At 35.3% G+C, this 17,961-nt stretch overlaps 1 protein-coding gene across 1 annotated transcript; it reads right to left on the bottom strand.

The window, feature by feature from the left end:
- Window positions 1-1,376: 1,376 nt before the first annotated feature.
- On the bottom strand, window positions 1,377-5,975 carry LOC131052217 (uncharacterized). The gene has a single exon (XM_057986833.2). It carries the CDS (start codon window positions 5,973-5,975, stop codon window positions 1,377-1,379), a length of 4,599 nt encoding a protein of 1,532 aa, XP_057842816.2.
- Between the last annotated feature and the right edge of the window lie 11,986 nt (window positions 5,976-17,961).

Below are 17,961 nucleotides of genomic sequence, written 5' to 3'. Positions count from 1 at the left end.
TATACAAAATATGTGGTAATTTAGTGAGATCTTTAAAATACTGAATTAACATAGCAAATTAAATATAATCCAATTAGCGTGGAATTCATATATAATATTTTGATTTTTTCAACATCAACTATTTTAATACTTATCTAACTCAAATCACTTGGTTCAACCACTCCCATTTCATAGTTATGGTAAACTTTAAAGGATGAATAGTTTTTTTATTGAAAACATAACATATTATAAATGTTCCAAAGGGTTTAATATTTAGAAGACAATAATCAACTAGTAAACTACTGAAGGTATTCTAAACAACACTATTCATTTTTTTTGTTAGGTCTAACTTTTTTTAATGCAAATATAAATTTAAAGTACAATATTTGTCATAATGAATTATAAATGGAGCTCAAATATGTTGACATAAAATGAATTTGAGCAATACATGACTATTTCAATAGGCCAATACCACTCACTTAAGAATCTAGGGCACTAATATAACGGTGAGATATATAATAGTTAAAAGCATATATTAGTCTCCTATCTATGAGGGAATTCGATAAACTAATACATTTATAATCATGTTTAGAATTGATCTCAATTTGGTTTCAACACCTCTAGAAAATTATTTGCTTTGGAGGCCCCTTGAGACATTACAAAGTGACGATTTTATCTTTTGATTAAATTTTTAGAATTTGATATAATTATTTAAAAAAGATTATTAAAGATATATAAAACAATTGTATAACATCTGTACATAATGCATATGTTAATGTCAAGTTGATTCTATGCCATTACAATGAGGCAAGGACATTCTAGCTTTCCTACAAGATTATGGTCTCATTGATATAATAATAATGGATTAGAGGTTGTCTTATTATTCAAAACCCTACAATATAATTTTAGAGATTTCTCAATTAAGTTAGCTCATCATGGATCATTTTAAATTTTGAAGTTGGACATATTGGAATTTGGAAATAAACCAATAATTTCTATAGACCGTGAAAATCTAATCTCTCTTATCAAATTTATGATTATAAAATTGACCGAGGACAATGAATATATAAGATTTTATATTAGATTTAGAACTTTAAATTATCTGAAAGTGGTTTCGTGTTATATGTATATCTTTGTCAATTTGCACACTACAGGAACATTTATTAGAGTATACATCAATGAGAATTTAAAAATTGTCCATCCATAATAAATAAATATGATATCTCAAAAATGAATTATAAAATGAATTTTAGAGTAGTACAATTTAATGCAGTGAAGGAATTGTTTGAGTATACATCAATCAGAATTAAAAAAATGCCCAAATGAATTCAATAATTGGAGGCATTGCCCGTCCAGAGTATTACATTTCTCACAGAATTTGGAGAAAGGGTGGCTACTTATACTATCCCACCAAACCAGCCATAAGGACATCCACAAAGTAGTGCATCAGAAGGAAGAATGATATTTTTTGTGGCAGTTGACAAGCATCTGCTTACGTCAGACTTCTCAATATCTAGAAGAATGCAAGACATCAAATTACCAATAAAGGCTGTTTGATTTCGATGTGAAACCCTCCCACTGCCCTCCTTCCTTTTCTCCTCACTTTCCTTTCTCGTCACTTGCTCTTCCCTTATACCTCCATATTCTTTCAGTACTTGGGTATTTTTTCTTCCAATCTCTTCCAACACTTCGACAGCATTCTTAAGTTTAATCTTTTTTGCATTCAATTCTGTAATATTTCCATCTTTTGTTTGAATTAATGACTTTTTACTAGATATGTCCTTTTGTAATTGTTGGTTTTCTTGATAAAGTTGAAGGGCTTCTCGTTTCACTGTTCTGTTCTCTATAACCGGATCTTCCATCACTTTATCACTGGTTTCTGATAGAGATGTGAGTAATTGCCTCTCCTCTGTTTCTGAATCGAGCATATCATCAGTGGGAACTTGTTTGTAATCATTAGCCCACATACCCAACTTGCTTTGAAGCTCATGGACTTGTTGTTTCAATGAACCATTTTCTTGGAGCAAAGCCTCCTCCCTACTTTCTGACGTAGATCTAAGTGAGTTCCTCTCATTTTTCACTGAATCAAGCCTATGATTATAATTTTCCAATTTTAATTTCTGAGATTCATTTTCATTTGTAAGTTCTTCATATTTCATGCTCAAATGTGTATGTTCATGGGTGATCATTCGCACTTGAGTTTGCAAGGCCTCCACTGTGTTTGCATTGCTCTCTGAGAGAGAGATTAGACTCCTTGTTTCATCTTCCATAGAGCTTAGTATATCATTATAATCTCCCAGCTGTGCCTTCAAAAATTCGCATTCAATGCACAGTTCTACATATTCTTGGCTCAAAATCATTCCTTCATTAGTCATCAAATCGAGCTTATTTTGTAAACCTGCAACAGAGTCTTCGAAGTTTGCCTTACAAGCTTCCCACAAGCGGCAATCTTCTCTCATCTGTGCATGCAATTCCATATTCCTATCTTTGCATTCTCTCAGTTTGTTTTCCAACTCATCTTTTTCATCTGTTAAATGGGCCCACAGAAGTTTATATTCCTTGCTCAATACCCCTTTCTCAGACTGCAGACCTGCAACTTTTCTTTCCAAATCAGACTTATTAGTAACCCACAACCTCTCGTCTTCTTCAATATTTTTATTTAATTCCGCAATCCTATCATTGCAGTCTTTCAACTTATTTCCTAACCAATTATTCTCTTCTCTTAGCACATTACACAATTCTTGGTCTTTCTCTCTCAAAATGTTTGTTTCATCAAGCTTATTTTGTAGCCGTATAAAAGTCTTTTCCAACTCATATTTTTCATGTTCTGATTGGGAGCACAAATCCTCATGCTTATGGCTTAACATTCTCGCTTCATTAAGCTCATTTTGCAGTTTTGCAATTGTAACTTCAAATTCTCCCTTAGAAGTATTCCACATGTGCTTATCTTCAGCCAATTTTTCCTTTAATTGTTTAATTTCATTAATGGATTTATTAAAATTATTTTGTAGCCTTGCAGCAGAGTTTTCAAATTTTGCCTTACAAGCTTCCCACAAGCGGCAATCTTCTCTCATCTGTGCATGCAATTCCTTATTCCTATCGTTGCATTCTTTCAGTTTTTCTTCCAACTCATATTTTTCATCTCTTAAATGGGCCCACAGAGCTTTATATTCCTGGATCAATGTCTCTTTCTCATACTGCACAACTGCAACTCTGCTTTCCAAATCCTCCTTATTACAAACCCACAATAGCTGGTCTTCTTTAACTTTTGTATTTAATTTCCCAATACTGTCATTGCATTGTTTCAACTTATTTCCTATCCGATTGTTTTCTTCTCTGAGCACCTTACACAGCTCTTGGTCTTTCACTGTCAAAATCTTTGTTTCATCAACTTCATTTTGTAGCCCTATAAGAGTCTTTTCCAAATCATTTTTTTCTTGTTCTGATTGAGACCACAAATCTTCATGCTTCTGGCTTAGCATCCTCGCTTCGTTGAGCTCATTTTGCAGTTTTGCAATTGTAATTTCAAATTCTCTCTTATAACTATCCCACTTGTGCCTATCTTCAGCCAATTTTTCCTTTAATTGCTGAATTTCATTAATAGATTGATTAAAATTATTTTCCAACTCAGTTTTTTCCTGTTCTGACTGAGACCACGAATCTTCATGCTTCTGGCTTAACATTCTCGCTTCATTAAGCTCATTTTGCAGTTTTGCAAATGTAACTTCAAATTCTCGCTTAGATATATCCCACAAGTGCCCTTCTTCAGCTATTTTATCCTTTAATTGTTTAGCTTCATTGATGGATTGATGAAAATTAGTTTCCATCTCACTTTTTTCTCTACTTATTTCATTGTATAAGACTTGATTATTGTGGGCCAGAATCTTTGTTTCATTAAGCTTTTTCTGCAGCTTTATTACTGTACCTTCTAAATTCGCCTTACAAGTATCCCAAAGCCAACCGTTTTCAGTCATTTTGGCATGTAATTCCTCATTCGTATCATCCAAGTCTTTCAACTCGTCTTCCAATTTTGTTTTCTCATGCCTTAGTTGAATGCATGCTTCTTCATGTTTCAGGCTCAACAATCTTGTTTCTTTGAGCTCATTTTGCAGCCCTGCAACAGTGGCTTCCAACTCTGTCTTAGAAGAATCCCACAAGAACCCACGTTCAGCCAATTTTGCCTTCAATTCTTCAGTCTCATCATTGCATTCTGTTACCTTATTTTGCATTTCGTTCTTTTCTTTCATTAATTCAGAGAGCAATTCTTCATGTTTCTTAATCAAAATTCTTGCTTCATTAAGATCACCTTCGAGCTGTAAAACTTTTTCTTCCAAATCAGTTTTTGCTCGTCTCAGCTCACTGCACAGTTCTTCACGTCCTTGGCTGAATACCCTTGCTTCATTAAGCTCATTTTGTAGCTCTGAAACCTGTTTTTCCAACTTCTCCTGACAAGAATCCCACAACAGCTTATCTTCAGTAATCTTTGCATTCAATTTCTTAGTAGTATCATTGATTTTTATGAACTTATTTTCCATCTCAATTTTTTCTTGCCTCAATTTAGTCAACAATTCTTGGTGTTTCTGGCTAGATTTTCTTTCGTCAAGGATCTCATTTTGCAGCCGTGCAACTTTTCCTTTCAAATTCGCCCTACATGAATCCCACAATCCCTTATCCTCAGCCATCTTTGCTTTTAATTTCATAGCACCATCATTGCATTTTTTCAATTCATTTTTGTCATTTCTGTAGCTAGTGTACAAGTCCTCATGTTTCTGGCTCAATTCATTTCTTTCCTTCACTACAGTGTCAAGCTTAGTTTGTACCTCCACAATTGTCGCTTCCAGTTTTGTCTTGGAAGCATCCCACAAGCTCCTATCTTCAGTCATTTTATCTTGTAACTCCCTAATCACATCATTGGATTTTTTCAAATCATTTTCCAGCTCGTTTTTTCCCTGCCCTAACTCTGAAATTGTACTTTTCATCTTTTTCTCATAAGAAGTCCACTTGTTTTTATCTGAAGTGATTGTTTCAAGCAATTTGTTATTGGCATCATCACACATTATCAATTTGTTTTTCAACCCATCTATTTCTTTTCTATCATTGGTAATTGTAGTCAGTAAACGTTCATTCAGGCTTTTCGAATTTGTCATCTCATTCTGCAGCTCCGCGACTTTTCCTTCCAAATTCACCCTATATGAATCCCACAATCCCTGATTCTCAGTCATCTTTGCTTTTAATTTCATATTAGCACCACCATTGCATTTTTTCCACCCTTTTTTTTCATTTCTGTAGCTACCGCATAAGTCCTTATGTTTCTGACTCAATACATTTCTTTCCTGCACCACAGAATCAAGCTTATTTTCTACCTCCACAATTGTTCCTTCCAATTTTGTTTTGGAAGCATCCCACAAGCTCCTATCCTCGGTCACTTTATTTTGTAATTCCTTAATCACATCATTGGATTTTTTCAAATTATTTTCCAGCTCATTTTTCTCCTGCCCTAATTGAGCACACAATTTTCCAAGATTCTCACTCAATTGTTTTGTTTGATCAAGCTCACTTTTAAGCCCTTGTAATTCCTGAATTACATCACTACTTTCTTTCAACCTATTTTCCAACAGACTTTTTTCTCGTCCCAATTGACTGAACAACATTTCATGATTCTCACTCAAATTTCTGGCTTCTTTGAGCTTATATTCTAACTCTGAAATTGTACCTTTCATATCCTTTTCACAAGAAATCCACTTGTTTTTATCTGACGTCACCGTTTCAAGCAATTTGTTATTGGCATCATCACACAATCTCAATTTGTTTTTCAACCCGTCTATTTCTTTTCTATCATTGGTAATTGTAGTCAGTAAATGTTCATTCAGTCTTTTCAAATTTGTCACCTCATCACTTTTGCTCGCTTCTGTGCCATCTTTTGCATTTACTGTTATCGGTGTGTGTTGGCTAAAACCCTGCAAATTTGTTGTACAATCGCCTTTATTAGTTACCATGTTAACTTTTGCACTTGTTTAATTTGCTCGAAAGTTGAGATTTTACCTGCTTGTTACTGCTCTTTGACTTCATTCCCTTTCCCCTGGTCATATTTCTCTAACTCCTACAAACCCAATCAAAGCACTTGTGATTTTCAAGACAAATGATATGAATTAATAGAGTTTGTAAACAATTATCGACTAATATTTTAATTGTAAATATTGCACAAAATTTCAACAGCTACTTGTCGAGAAGTTGTCTGTGTTACATTTAACATGTAGTAAAATGTTACCTATATAATTTTTATAATTTTGATTGTATATATGAAGCCACAATTGATGGAATTTTGAAACACATACCTAAATGTGATACTGCGCTCCAAAATTCTTTGGAAAAAAATGTTCTGCCAAGAATGGAAGTCTGCAAATTATAATCACTTCACCAACAAGTTAGATAGATGGATGCTTGTCAACAAAGAAATTGAGGATCTATATAATTAGCAATTGCAGGTCTTGAGAGAAGGGTTGCGTCCCTTCCATTGAAAACTGATTCGTCACGCAAACTTTTACAAAAATTAAAATTCTAGCAAGCAATTTGAAATTATAAGACTTATAATTAATTTCTGTTTGCAATTATTAATTATTTCTTATTATTATGATGCCGAGAGGCGTTTTCTACATCTGCAGCACGTATTGACAATCAGAAATGCATGGAAATGCAGTATGGAAGTCAAAAAATATGTAACGTATGGAAGCAAATGGAGCGATCAGGAATAGTGCATTTCGACTGAGAGAGAGAGTTTTTACATAATTTTCCCAAAATATAAATATATATAATTTAAATATGACTCCTCCAGCAAAATTTTATAATATATTCATTAAATTGGAGATGCCAGAAGGAGAGCATCATTAAAAATAACCATGACATGGAGTTTCATAAAACAGAAGCTCTGCCTCTTTCTTCATCTTCTCCTAATGATCCAGATATTGCAGCCGCCACTATTTGAAATCCAAATCCATCTTGCTAATCACTAGGCAACTTGACACTGCTAAAATGTCAAGAGAATTGTCCTTGCTTCATCCCTCTTGAATATCTTTTCCCTCTATTAAGTCTTCATGCCCCTTGATATTATAAAAAATAAAATTTAAATGTAATTCCATATTTTATCTGAATTATTTAACCTTTGTTTGGACAGAGTTTAAGTTTGAAGAGGGGACATTACAATCAACCCTTCCGAAAATTATTTGTTCTCAATCAATCACAAATTAGGATGCTTCTAGAGTTACTAGGAACCCAAATTCAAAGGTGAATTTGGGTTCCTAGTAACTCTAGAAGCATCCTAATTTGTGATTGATTGAGAACTAATTCTCCAACTCTCTTAGTTTTTCTTGACTTTGTACTTAAATGATGTCCCTAAAGAGTTGTTACTATGCTTGGATCAACCTACCTAGTAAGATAGTCCTTCAATTGTCTAATACGATTGATTTCATTTGTATCTAGTATTACATTACCTAAAACCTTGTTACTATTTTTTAAAATACCCTTGAGCTACTTATGCTGTCTCAGCCTTGAAATATTTATTGTTATGTAGTGTCGCAAATTGCACCCCATGTAATTCTATGCTACATAAGAGCCTCCGCTTTATACTGATTGGAGATCTTCTTCATCTCCTTGTCCATTTGTCCATCTCACTTGACCCATTAGCCTTCGCCTTGCCCCTTTCTAACCCTGTCGACTATTTGACTCATAGAAACTAGCGCATTGTGGAGACGTCCGCATGTCGCACTAGCATCTCACGAATCTACCAATTTGAATGTGGTCATTTGAGCATTACACCTATGCCTAGAAGATGCCTATAACACCTCTCCACAATCATTGACTTTCGTTTTCATCCCAACATGTTAATCTTTGCTTTTGAAGCTCATTTGGTCTGTGTAGTTGCCTCTCTAGCTCTCTCCCTAGAATGAAATTGGATTCATGCTTGTTCATTGTCTCATTTCGAAGCTCTCTTTGACTGTGTCCTTGGCTCTCACATATTGCTGCCATTGTCATTCTTTGAGGAAGACCGACTTCTTCTTCTTCATCATCCAACAGGCTTCTTGCTTTGCATGTGGAAGGGGAGTCTTCTTCTTCCTCTATCTTTTGTTATCTCCATAGAATATTCGTTGACATATTGTTGTTGTATCTTTTATCTATAATCTTAACTATCTTTTCATCTATCTATCTTGGTTATCCATGGAGGTGGAAACACCAAAGAGGGGGTCTAGCTGTGGCAGGCCTCTAAAAACACAACCACAACCTTTTCGTCCTTGTTCCTCTTGTGTGCTGGTTGCCGAGTAGCTTTGGGGAGATTGGTCAAGACTTCAAGCGTGGCCAGACCGTGAGACTACATTTCTTCCCTTTTTTCTTTTTATTATTTCAATAATAATCATATTTTGTTATCATATCAATATTTGCTTAGTTTCTGTTATTTGGGCACATTTCCCATCACAGTTTGCTCTTTGTACGAACTCTTTGACTCTGTTCATACAAGATGTCGGTGCACCGTGTTTTCGTCTTAGAAACGCATGTGCGTCCTCAGATAGAGTGACTAGAGGGCCTCTGTGACATTTTTATGGGAAGAACTACATCTAATGGTAATTCAATGAATATTTGTTGAAGGAATTTGGTAACAAATTTCTTAAATCACTTTGCGAGTGAAGCCATCCTCATGCACTAGAAATTGTTTAAAGGAGTAACACTCTATAGATTAGTGAATTTTGAACCTATTTAAGAAAATAATAATGCTAATAACAACCTGAAGCCTTGTAACAAATGCATAATTACAATACTTGACTCTCTTAAAAACCATATAACATTTTAAAGAAATAAACAAATGTCTATGTTTCATATTTTGATTAACATATAAGCTCTTTAAAAAAATCCCTAATTTTAAATTTTTTTTTCAACTAGGAAGGTGGGGGTCCCTCATAGTTGAAAGGTTTAATCCAGATAACAAAGTAACTTTGTGATAGTATAGAGCTAAGTCAAGCACATGCATTGAAAGAGTCGCCACTGCTTTGACCGAAATAAATGGAGGTTAGAAAGAAATATCAGAAAGGGACGGAAATATTAAATGCACTCGGAGCTGTATGGAATGCCAGCAACTTTCACGTTTACTTTTTAAAGGATTTTCTAATCGGCGTCTCATATATAGACTAACAAAGGAGTGGCCATGACTAAATCGTTGATGATCACAATTGTTGACCACTACTTCTTTTTTTAACCGTCTTTTGAGGTCAACTTTGTTTCTTTTCAATGTGGTGCAAGGCAGCGTTGGGAATAATAGCAAGTCAAGTGATAGTGAAGGTCTTCTGTTCAACTAAATTACACTGGCAAAGACGTCTTGACTCTTCTCACACACACCCACTCTTCAGGTTTCTATTGGACATTCCAGATGGACTATATAGTGACCTAATCAAATACAAGTTGAAAATTATATAGCCTCCTATATAAACTAAGGCAGCTCTTAAATCCTTGTGTGACACGGTGAGTAAGAGCCATGGTAAAATCAATGAATAAATAACTGAATATTACAATTGTCTTGTCATCTCTACGAACAATTCATCTATTTAATATTTTCCTACTTTGACATTGATATATAACTAACCATCAAGACTAATTCAAATGTTCATAAGTTCAACTAAACGTCGACAACATTCACAAAATGACCACCATTTTCATCACAACGCTCTCATCCTCCCACCACGTTCATTTGTACAAGATAAAAGAAATCAAACCCCTACAACCTACATGCATAAAAGAGAGGGAAACGGGTTTGGATTGGGGGTTTGCCTTTAGGTAAAACCCCAGTTTTGAAATTAACGAGGTAATGAAAGAAAGTAATTGCAAGTAGCTGTAAATGAAAGACTGAATTGTAAATCACCTCAAGGGAGGTTGTGATAGAAATGCTGATATAAATTCTTGTGTGGAAATTGAATGTTGGAATCAATATCCTCTTCAATGGTTGAATCCTTGACTTGAATGCAACACCTAGCCTTGAAGGGAGACTTTAGAATGCTCAATAATAGAAAAGAATGCTTGATCGCTTGTGCACCTTGAATCTATCCAGCTTCGACCTATCCAACTTATGAAAATGAGAGGACGAGTGCCCCTTAAATACATGTTAGTGGATTTGATTTTTGTCACAGGCCGACATCGGGGTAGTTTCCCGTCCAATGCACAACCAACAATGCAACCCTAGGAAGGGTCCTTCCCCAAAATAGGGCAAGGACAAGGGTGCCACATCCCTATCCAAGGGGGGAGAGTGGCGCCACACCCCTATCCTACCCCTTCCTCCAGGGAAGAGTGTGGACGGGGTGATGAAGAGGCCAAGAAAGAAGCTGTTATGAGGGCTGAGCGATCTCCCCTCTCCGATCAGGCTAAAGGATTCAATCTTGTGTGCATGAGGACCCTAATGCAATCAAAAATTTGTAGGGTCACAAGTTTATGACACTACATTTAGCCCCCACTTTAGTAGGAGTATAAGCGTACACCAATGCTAGCGGTAAAGTTCAAGGAAACAAGATTGAAAAACTTTTTCCATGTCAAGGAGGCAAGATGCACCAAGCCCCTAGTGGACTTAGGATGTTACGACTTTGATTGAAAAAGTAAAAGGGAATATCGAGAAGGGGAGAACCATGACTGCAAGTAGAAAAGTTCACTTCACTATGAGTCATGAAAGCAAGGATACCAAAGATTAGAAAGAAAGAAAAAGTTCACTAATTAATTCTAAGTATCACAAGAAGGAAAATATGAGCGGAGTGTATGCCCCCACATTAAAGCGATCGCGTGTACCTTATCGGGAACGATTTCTTAAAGTTGAGATACAGCCAAGAGAGAGAGAAGGAGGGAGCACATTATCACAAGGATTTAGCCCCCAATCAAGGAATAAACTCAAGGATAATGAACACAAAACATGAGGTATTGTCGCTTTCCTCGGGGTCAGTGTGTTGTATGATAACTCATTTATATCATGTATGTATATGCATATAATAATCGTCATTCCCCAAAGAAGGACACTACCTTAGAAAAAAGGGAAGAGAGGATATCTTTTGAGTCAACATGAAAGAGACAAAGAAAAGATCTCAATGCTTTGCATTGTCTCCAAGTAGACATTAAGGGAATAATAGAAGAACATGGGTACATAAATAAGACTGGTTACAATAGAGAAAGAAAGGACAGGGGGAATATTTGTAGTGCCAATATTGCTAATCTAGCACAACATCTGCCACCCAATCTTGTTGATCACTATTTCGGGAAGGCGAGAAACATGCCAGAGGAACGACATCGAGCACAACAGATGGAGCTAGATCACAAGATCCAAACAAGGACTATGCTCAAGTGGTAAGTCACTTTGTTTGATTCGAGGAGCTAGGATTAGGGTTTGTGAAAATTCATCTGATAAATGCTTGTCCACATCAACATACTCCTACTCACTATCTGAAGTATTAGGATTTGTATTTCCATTATAAATAAAATTCTCACCCATTTCTTCATCAAAGTGTAGAGAAAGAGGAGCTAGAACACAAATAGGTGTAAAACCATCACATGGTTTGTGCTACTTATGATTAGGAGATGTAGGTTGAACATCTTTCTTAGGAGAAAAGGGAATCAAATCAGCTAATGGAGTCTAAGGAGATTGAGTATTTTGAGGGATAGCTTCACGAGATCAAACACGACATCTTTGTTTGCATTCTCTCGCACAACGATTCCATCAAGTCTTATTGGAATACTGAGGAGGAGGAGGAACACTTGTAAAAGTAGGAACGTTTCTCTCCTTGAAAGTGGAAGGTTGAGGTTGAGGTTTTTTTGGTTTCATAATGGGAGAAGGAAGCCTCATCTCTCGATAAGAGGAAGGAGGTGGAACAAAGCCATAGAAAGGAGGAATATTAGGTGTAGGAAGGAGACCAGGTCCATCAAGAGGAGGAGGTATAGGTCTAACCTTAGGAAGAATATTGTTGTTCTCCTTAAGAGAAGGTAAAGTCACATCCATAGGTATAGGTGGACAATCTTCCTTAGGAGGGAGATTAGTTCTGTCTGTGAGGGGAAGAACCTTATCTTGAAGAGTAATAGGAATGTCAAGTGTTGGGGATCTAGGTTGACTTAAGGATAAAATCATATCGTTCTTCCATTTTTGATAAGGTTGAAAAAGAGCATCCCTCCTTGATGGAAGAGATTGAAATTGTTCAGGCCAAAAGAAATCAATAGGAACAACGAGGCTTCTTTCAGATGAACGAAATAAGCTATGGTTCATGATTATGATTTCTGCATTGTGAGGAAATTTTAGAAACTTGTGGATTGGAGAAGCAATATCCTTCATGTAAGATAGCCAAGGATAACCCATCTTCAAATGGAACTTCTCAGAAGAAGGTATGGTAACAAAGTCAACATGTATGTATTTAGTATAAACTTCAACATGAAGGGTAATAGAGCCAATGGTAGGACAAGATAAGCAATCAAATAACTTCACAACCACATTAGAAACATCATATATAGTGGTTTATGCAATCGTAAAGTGAAAAGATACTCTTCAGTTATGACATTAACCATGCAAGAGGGATCCATGATTGGAAAGTTACAGTATTTTGTGCACAGTAGACCGGATATAGCACATGCAGTAGGTATTGTTGCAAGATTCTCTGCAGATCCCAAAGAAACCCATATGACAACAATCAAGAGAATTTTCAGATACCTGAGAGGCAGTGGAGATTATGGCTTAGTATATCAAAAGAGAAATGATTTTGATCTAAAAGTTTATACTGATGCTGATTGGGTAGGCAAAACTGTGAAACTTTGACGTTGTGTATATCAAAGCCCATGACACCTACGAATGAGAAATATGAACCCACGAGGTCATGACATAGCCACTTACAAAAAAATATCTGAGTTTTAGTTCACTCAATTCCATTTTCCTATGGCATCACTTTTTTCCCTGCAACAAAAAGTGTAAAATGGATTAAATGAAAGGTGACAATACACCCTAACTTTCAATGAAAGGCGCTAACATACCCTGACTTTCAATCTGGTCATCCTGGGCATAGACCGTCAGAAAGAGAATGTCCAGGTGGCTGGGTTTACTATAGCCATGCCCTTGTTTCACTCGCCAACTTGCCCGATCCTTCAGAGCCACACCATAGCGACGCTTCCCCTTGAGTGCTCAAAGTATGCAAAACTGTCAAACTTTGAAATTTCGTATCTTTGAGCCCTTATAACTTGAAAACAAGCCGCCTGAACCCACAAAATTGTGTCACAACCATGTACAAAAACCTTTGACATTTTTGGCTCACTATTCCATTTTTCTATGGCATCACTTTTTCGCTTGCAACAAAAAGTGTAAAATGCATTCAAGTAAAGGATACAATATACCCTAACTTTCGAAATGCAATTCTTGAGAACAAACCTTTGGTGTGAACACATCCAAGTGTCTTGTTTTATGCTATACATGCCCTTGTTTGGTTCGCCAACTCGGTGATCCTTTTGAGCCACACTGTAGCGATAATTTCCCTTTAGTGCTCAAAGTGTGCAAAATTATCAAAGTTTGACATTGCATATCTTAGAGCCTGTGGAACCTACGAATGGGTCATCTGAAATCACGGGGTTGTGTCATGACCAGTTAAAAATCCCTCTCTTTGTTTTGGCTCACTCAATTCCATTCTCCTATGGTGTCACTTTTTCACCTGCAACAAAAAGTGTAAAATGCATTCAATGAAAGGCGATAATATACCCTAACTTTTGATACACTCATCTTGGGTATGAACCATTAGCGCGAGAGCATCTGGGTGGTCGGGTTTATGCTAGCCATTCCCTGGTTTCACTTGCCAACTTGCTCCATCCTTTCAAGCCACACCGTAGCGACGCTTTCCCCTGAGTGCTCAAAGTTTAAATAACTGTCAAAGTTTGGCGTTGCATATCTTGGAGCCTGTGGCACCTTTCAATGAGTCCTCTAAACCTATGAGGTCATGTCATGACCACTTAAAAAAACCTATCTCAATTTTGGATTACTCAATTATATTTTTCTATGCCACCACTTTTTTGTTTGCAACAAAAAGTGTCAAATGCATTCAATGAAAGACGACAACATACCCTAACTTTTTATCCACTCATCTTGGGCATGAACAATCAAATCCAACTTCTATTGATGGCTGAGCTTATGGTATCCATGCCCCTATTTTTTTCGCCAAGTCACTTAATCATTGCAAGACACACCGTAGTGACCCTTTCCGTTGAGTGCTCAAAATGTGCAAAACTATCAAACTTTGATGTTTCGTCTCTTGGAGCTCCTGACACATGCAAATGAGTCATCTGAACCTATAGGGTTGTGTCATGGTTGACTACAAAAACCTATCTCATTTTTCTATTACTCAATTCCATTTTCCTATGCCGCCTCTTTTTCGCTTGCAACAAAAAGTTTCATACGCATTCATTAAAATGTGACAAAAAACCCTAACTTTCAGTCTGCTCATCTTCAACATGAACTCTTAGCTCAAACTTGTCTCAGTGGCTCCATTTATGCTGGCCATGCCCCTTTTTTTCTCATCAACTCAACCGATCCTTCCGAGACATACCCTAGTAACACTTTCCCTTGAGTGCTCATCAAAGTGCGAAAAACTATCAAACTTTCACGTTGCGTCTCTCGAAGCCTGTGACATGTGTGAATGAGTCCTTTGAATCTATCAGGATATGTCATGACCTCCAAAAATCACCTATCTTAATTTTTGATTACTCAATTCCATTTGCCTATGCTGCCACTTTTTCGCTTGCAACAAAAAGTGTCAGATGCATTCAATGAAAGGCGACAAGATACCCTAAGTTTTGATCCGCTCATCCCGGGAACAAACTGTTAGCACAAGTGCATCCTAGTGGTATATTTTACGCTACTTATGCCCCTTTTTAGCACGAACAACATGCTCGATCCTTACGAGCCACGCCCTAGAAACGCTTTCCCTTGAGTGCTCAAAGTATAAAAAATTGTCAAACTTTCACGTTGCATATCTTGGAGTCCATGGAACGTGCATACGATCCATCTGAACCTACGCGTTTGTGTCATGCCCCTTATTAAACATATGTGACAATCAAATAGAGTTAATTTTTATGAAATATATAAAAAAATGTTGTTTGTAAACAAATTAGTCTTCATTTTAGGATAATAGATATCAAATGGAGTGATCAAACCACAAGTTTGATAATGAAAGTGGAAATAGACAAATATGACATTTCTAAACACTCTTCTAATATAAATAGCTCATTCAACCACTCGAGTTCATAAAAACACAATCTACATGTGTGGGATAAGTATGAGACCCGACATTCTTCTTTGTAACCCTATAAGCATCAACAATTAGTCTGCTTTTTAATTACTTTAGGAGCAATTTTGTAAGGTATTTCGTGTCATGTTGGAATGAAACAAAATTTATATTGTATTGTTCAAATGAAAGGCACCTTCTTGAACTGTGTTTTCAATCTTTATTTCTGGGATGGTAATGTGAAAGTGATGATACATTTTAGTAATATAAGGTGAAATTAGTGATATTTTTTAATAATATAAGGTGAAAGTGGTGACATGTTTTTTGAGTAAATGGGTATAAAATAAAAGTAATTTTAATTTTGAATGTAGTTTAGAGGGTCCAAATTTAATGTAAGAGTTGAAATCTTGCTTGTACTAGAAAGAAAGAATTTTTTTTCAATTAAAAGAGTTATTTGTTTCTTAAGCATATCTGTTAAATACTGCAAAATCAAACTTTATAACTTAGTCTAACACTAATAAACTAACTGCAAGTACATTGAAAAGACTAGATAGGGAAACAAAAAATGTAACTATGATAATGGTACTACTATTTGTCTCCATGAACTATGACAAAATTGAAATTCTAGGCATTAAACCATAAATATTTACTAGCTACCAAATTATGAAGTTGAATTGTGAAAAAAAATTGAGTTCAATTAGGAATGTAATAACAATTGTAGACAAAACCGATTGAATATATAATATCTCACATAGAAAAATGTTGATATAATTAGAGAATATTCATTTCAACAATCAAATATATTTTTGTGATTATGTATAATAGTTGCAATATGATTTGCATCAACTAAAAAAGGTCATAAAGTCACACAATGGTTAATTTCAATAAGAGTATAACATATATATCCAATACAATGATGCAAGGGAACAAGTAACCATATGGACATATATGTCACATATACAAAATACAAAATATATCCTCAAAAATTCCACATAGGCATACAACAAAGGCCTCTAGTCTACTGATTTCCCACTATCATAAGGAAATAGATCACAAGCTACCTTTGACTATCACGAGGATGGATATGTATGTGATGATGGCCTCTTTTGAATGTGTTCACTAGACCTCCTATATAGAATTCTTTGTAGCTCCAACTGATACAATCATAAGTATAGACATCAATGTATAATATATATAACAAATGAATTGTAGAATGACATATAATAGAACAATTACCTACCACAAACATATAATCATGTTGATGAAGATCTAACAAATCTAGAAGCGAAAACAATCTTTTTATTTTGCATGCACAGTCTAGAAAGACAAAATCAGAGCTCAAAATGTGGGGTTTATAGAAAAATGAAGTTTGAATGTCCATTTAAAATAAAATAATATTGTTATATCTATTTGCTGCAATCCAAATAAGGCGTGTGCCATATTTGGCATGTGCCTTATTTTGTGTGCACCATAATGTTTGATGGAGGCCAAAAGAAAGTTTGTCACTTTTTTGGTCCCCGATCTTTGTGCACTTACCCGCATAAAATATAATTAAGTATATGTAAATGTATATATGTAAATACCATGTCTACTCAAATGTTTAGTTTATGTATTTAATGTGAGGATGAGGAAGAGTAAGTTATATAAGTAGGTTGAGAGAGAGAGAGAGAGAGAGAGAGAGAGAGAGAGAGAGAGAGAGAGAGAGAGAGAGAGAGAGAGAAATTTCTTTTCTTCTTACAAGTAAGAGTTTGTTATAACATGGCCTTATTCTAGTTCAGTATTTTAACTCTAGGCTCAACCACTTCTAACCCATAATATAAGGATTTTATAGTTCCCCCATTTCATGTATTATATGGGATAATAAATTTGTATAGGAATTTTTTCATCTCCCATCTTTATATGCTTTCCATTAAAAAAGAACACGAAAAAAAAAAGTGTATATTCTACCTTTATCTATAACAAACCCTCTCCCTATAACTAGTATTGAAGTTTCATTACCAAAAGTGATGACATACATAGTATGAGTCTCTTAGGAAGTAAACACAACATGGGAAGTTCCCATGTGATGTTAGGAACCTAATTCAATGATCCAAGATGAATTTGATGACGATTCAATTTTATAGGCAAACAAAAAGTGGGGTGAATTTAATCCCTAATTAATAAGATCAAAAGGTTTTCTCCCTCATGTGACCCTACCATGAGACCAAGGATTAAACTATTGGTTTTAATTTGACAATGTGCTATTCTTAAAATTATTAAGGATATTGATTCTCATAATATATTGATTTTTTATGACTATTTTTGATTCATGTGCCCTACTATTGATTTCTATACCTTTTAACAAAAAATATTGGTCCATGGGTCTACAATAAATGATTGAACAAAGATTTTCACACCTTTGATGTTGTTTTTCTCTAGTATTCAAGAGAGATCTATACACTAGGTTCTAAATATCAAAAAAGGATTACATGAGCAAATAGAGATGAAAAAAATGCCACCTAAAATAGATATTACATGGCTTAATAAGAATTAAAGGAATATTTATAAATGGTGAACCCACAATAGTGGGTTACACTATTTTGCCAACTTTGACACTACAATATTCATTTTTAGAAAAAAACTTTAGATTCAAACACCTATTACTTCTAAAACGTAAGGAATTTGTAGATGATGTGAACTAGTGATTTGTGTGATTTAGTATGTAGATTGTAGAAATTACTTT

The sequence above is a fragment of the Cryptomeria japonica genome, unplaced genomic scaffold, assembly GCF_030272615.1.
Source record: "Cryptomeria japonica unplaced genomic scaffold, Sugi_1.0 HiC_scaffold_124, whole genome shotgun sequence".
Classification (NCBI taxonomy): Eukaryota; Viridiplantae; Streptophyta; class Pinopsida; order Cupressales; family Cupressaceae; genus Cryptomeria; species Cryptomeria japonica.
Note: the sequence above shows the minus strand (reverse complement) of the source record. Positions and strands in the feature narration are given on the sequence as shown.

Excerpts from the sequence above, each read along its gene's own strand:
- LOC131052217 (XM_057986833.2), bottom strand. The coding sequence starts at position 5,975 with ATGGTAACTAATAAAGGCGATTGTACAACAAATTTGCAGGGTTTTAGC.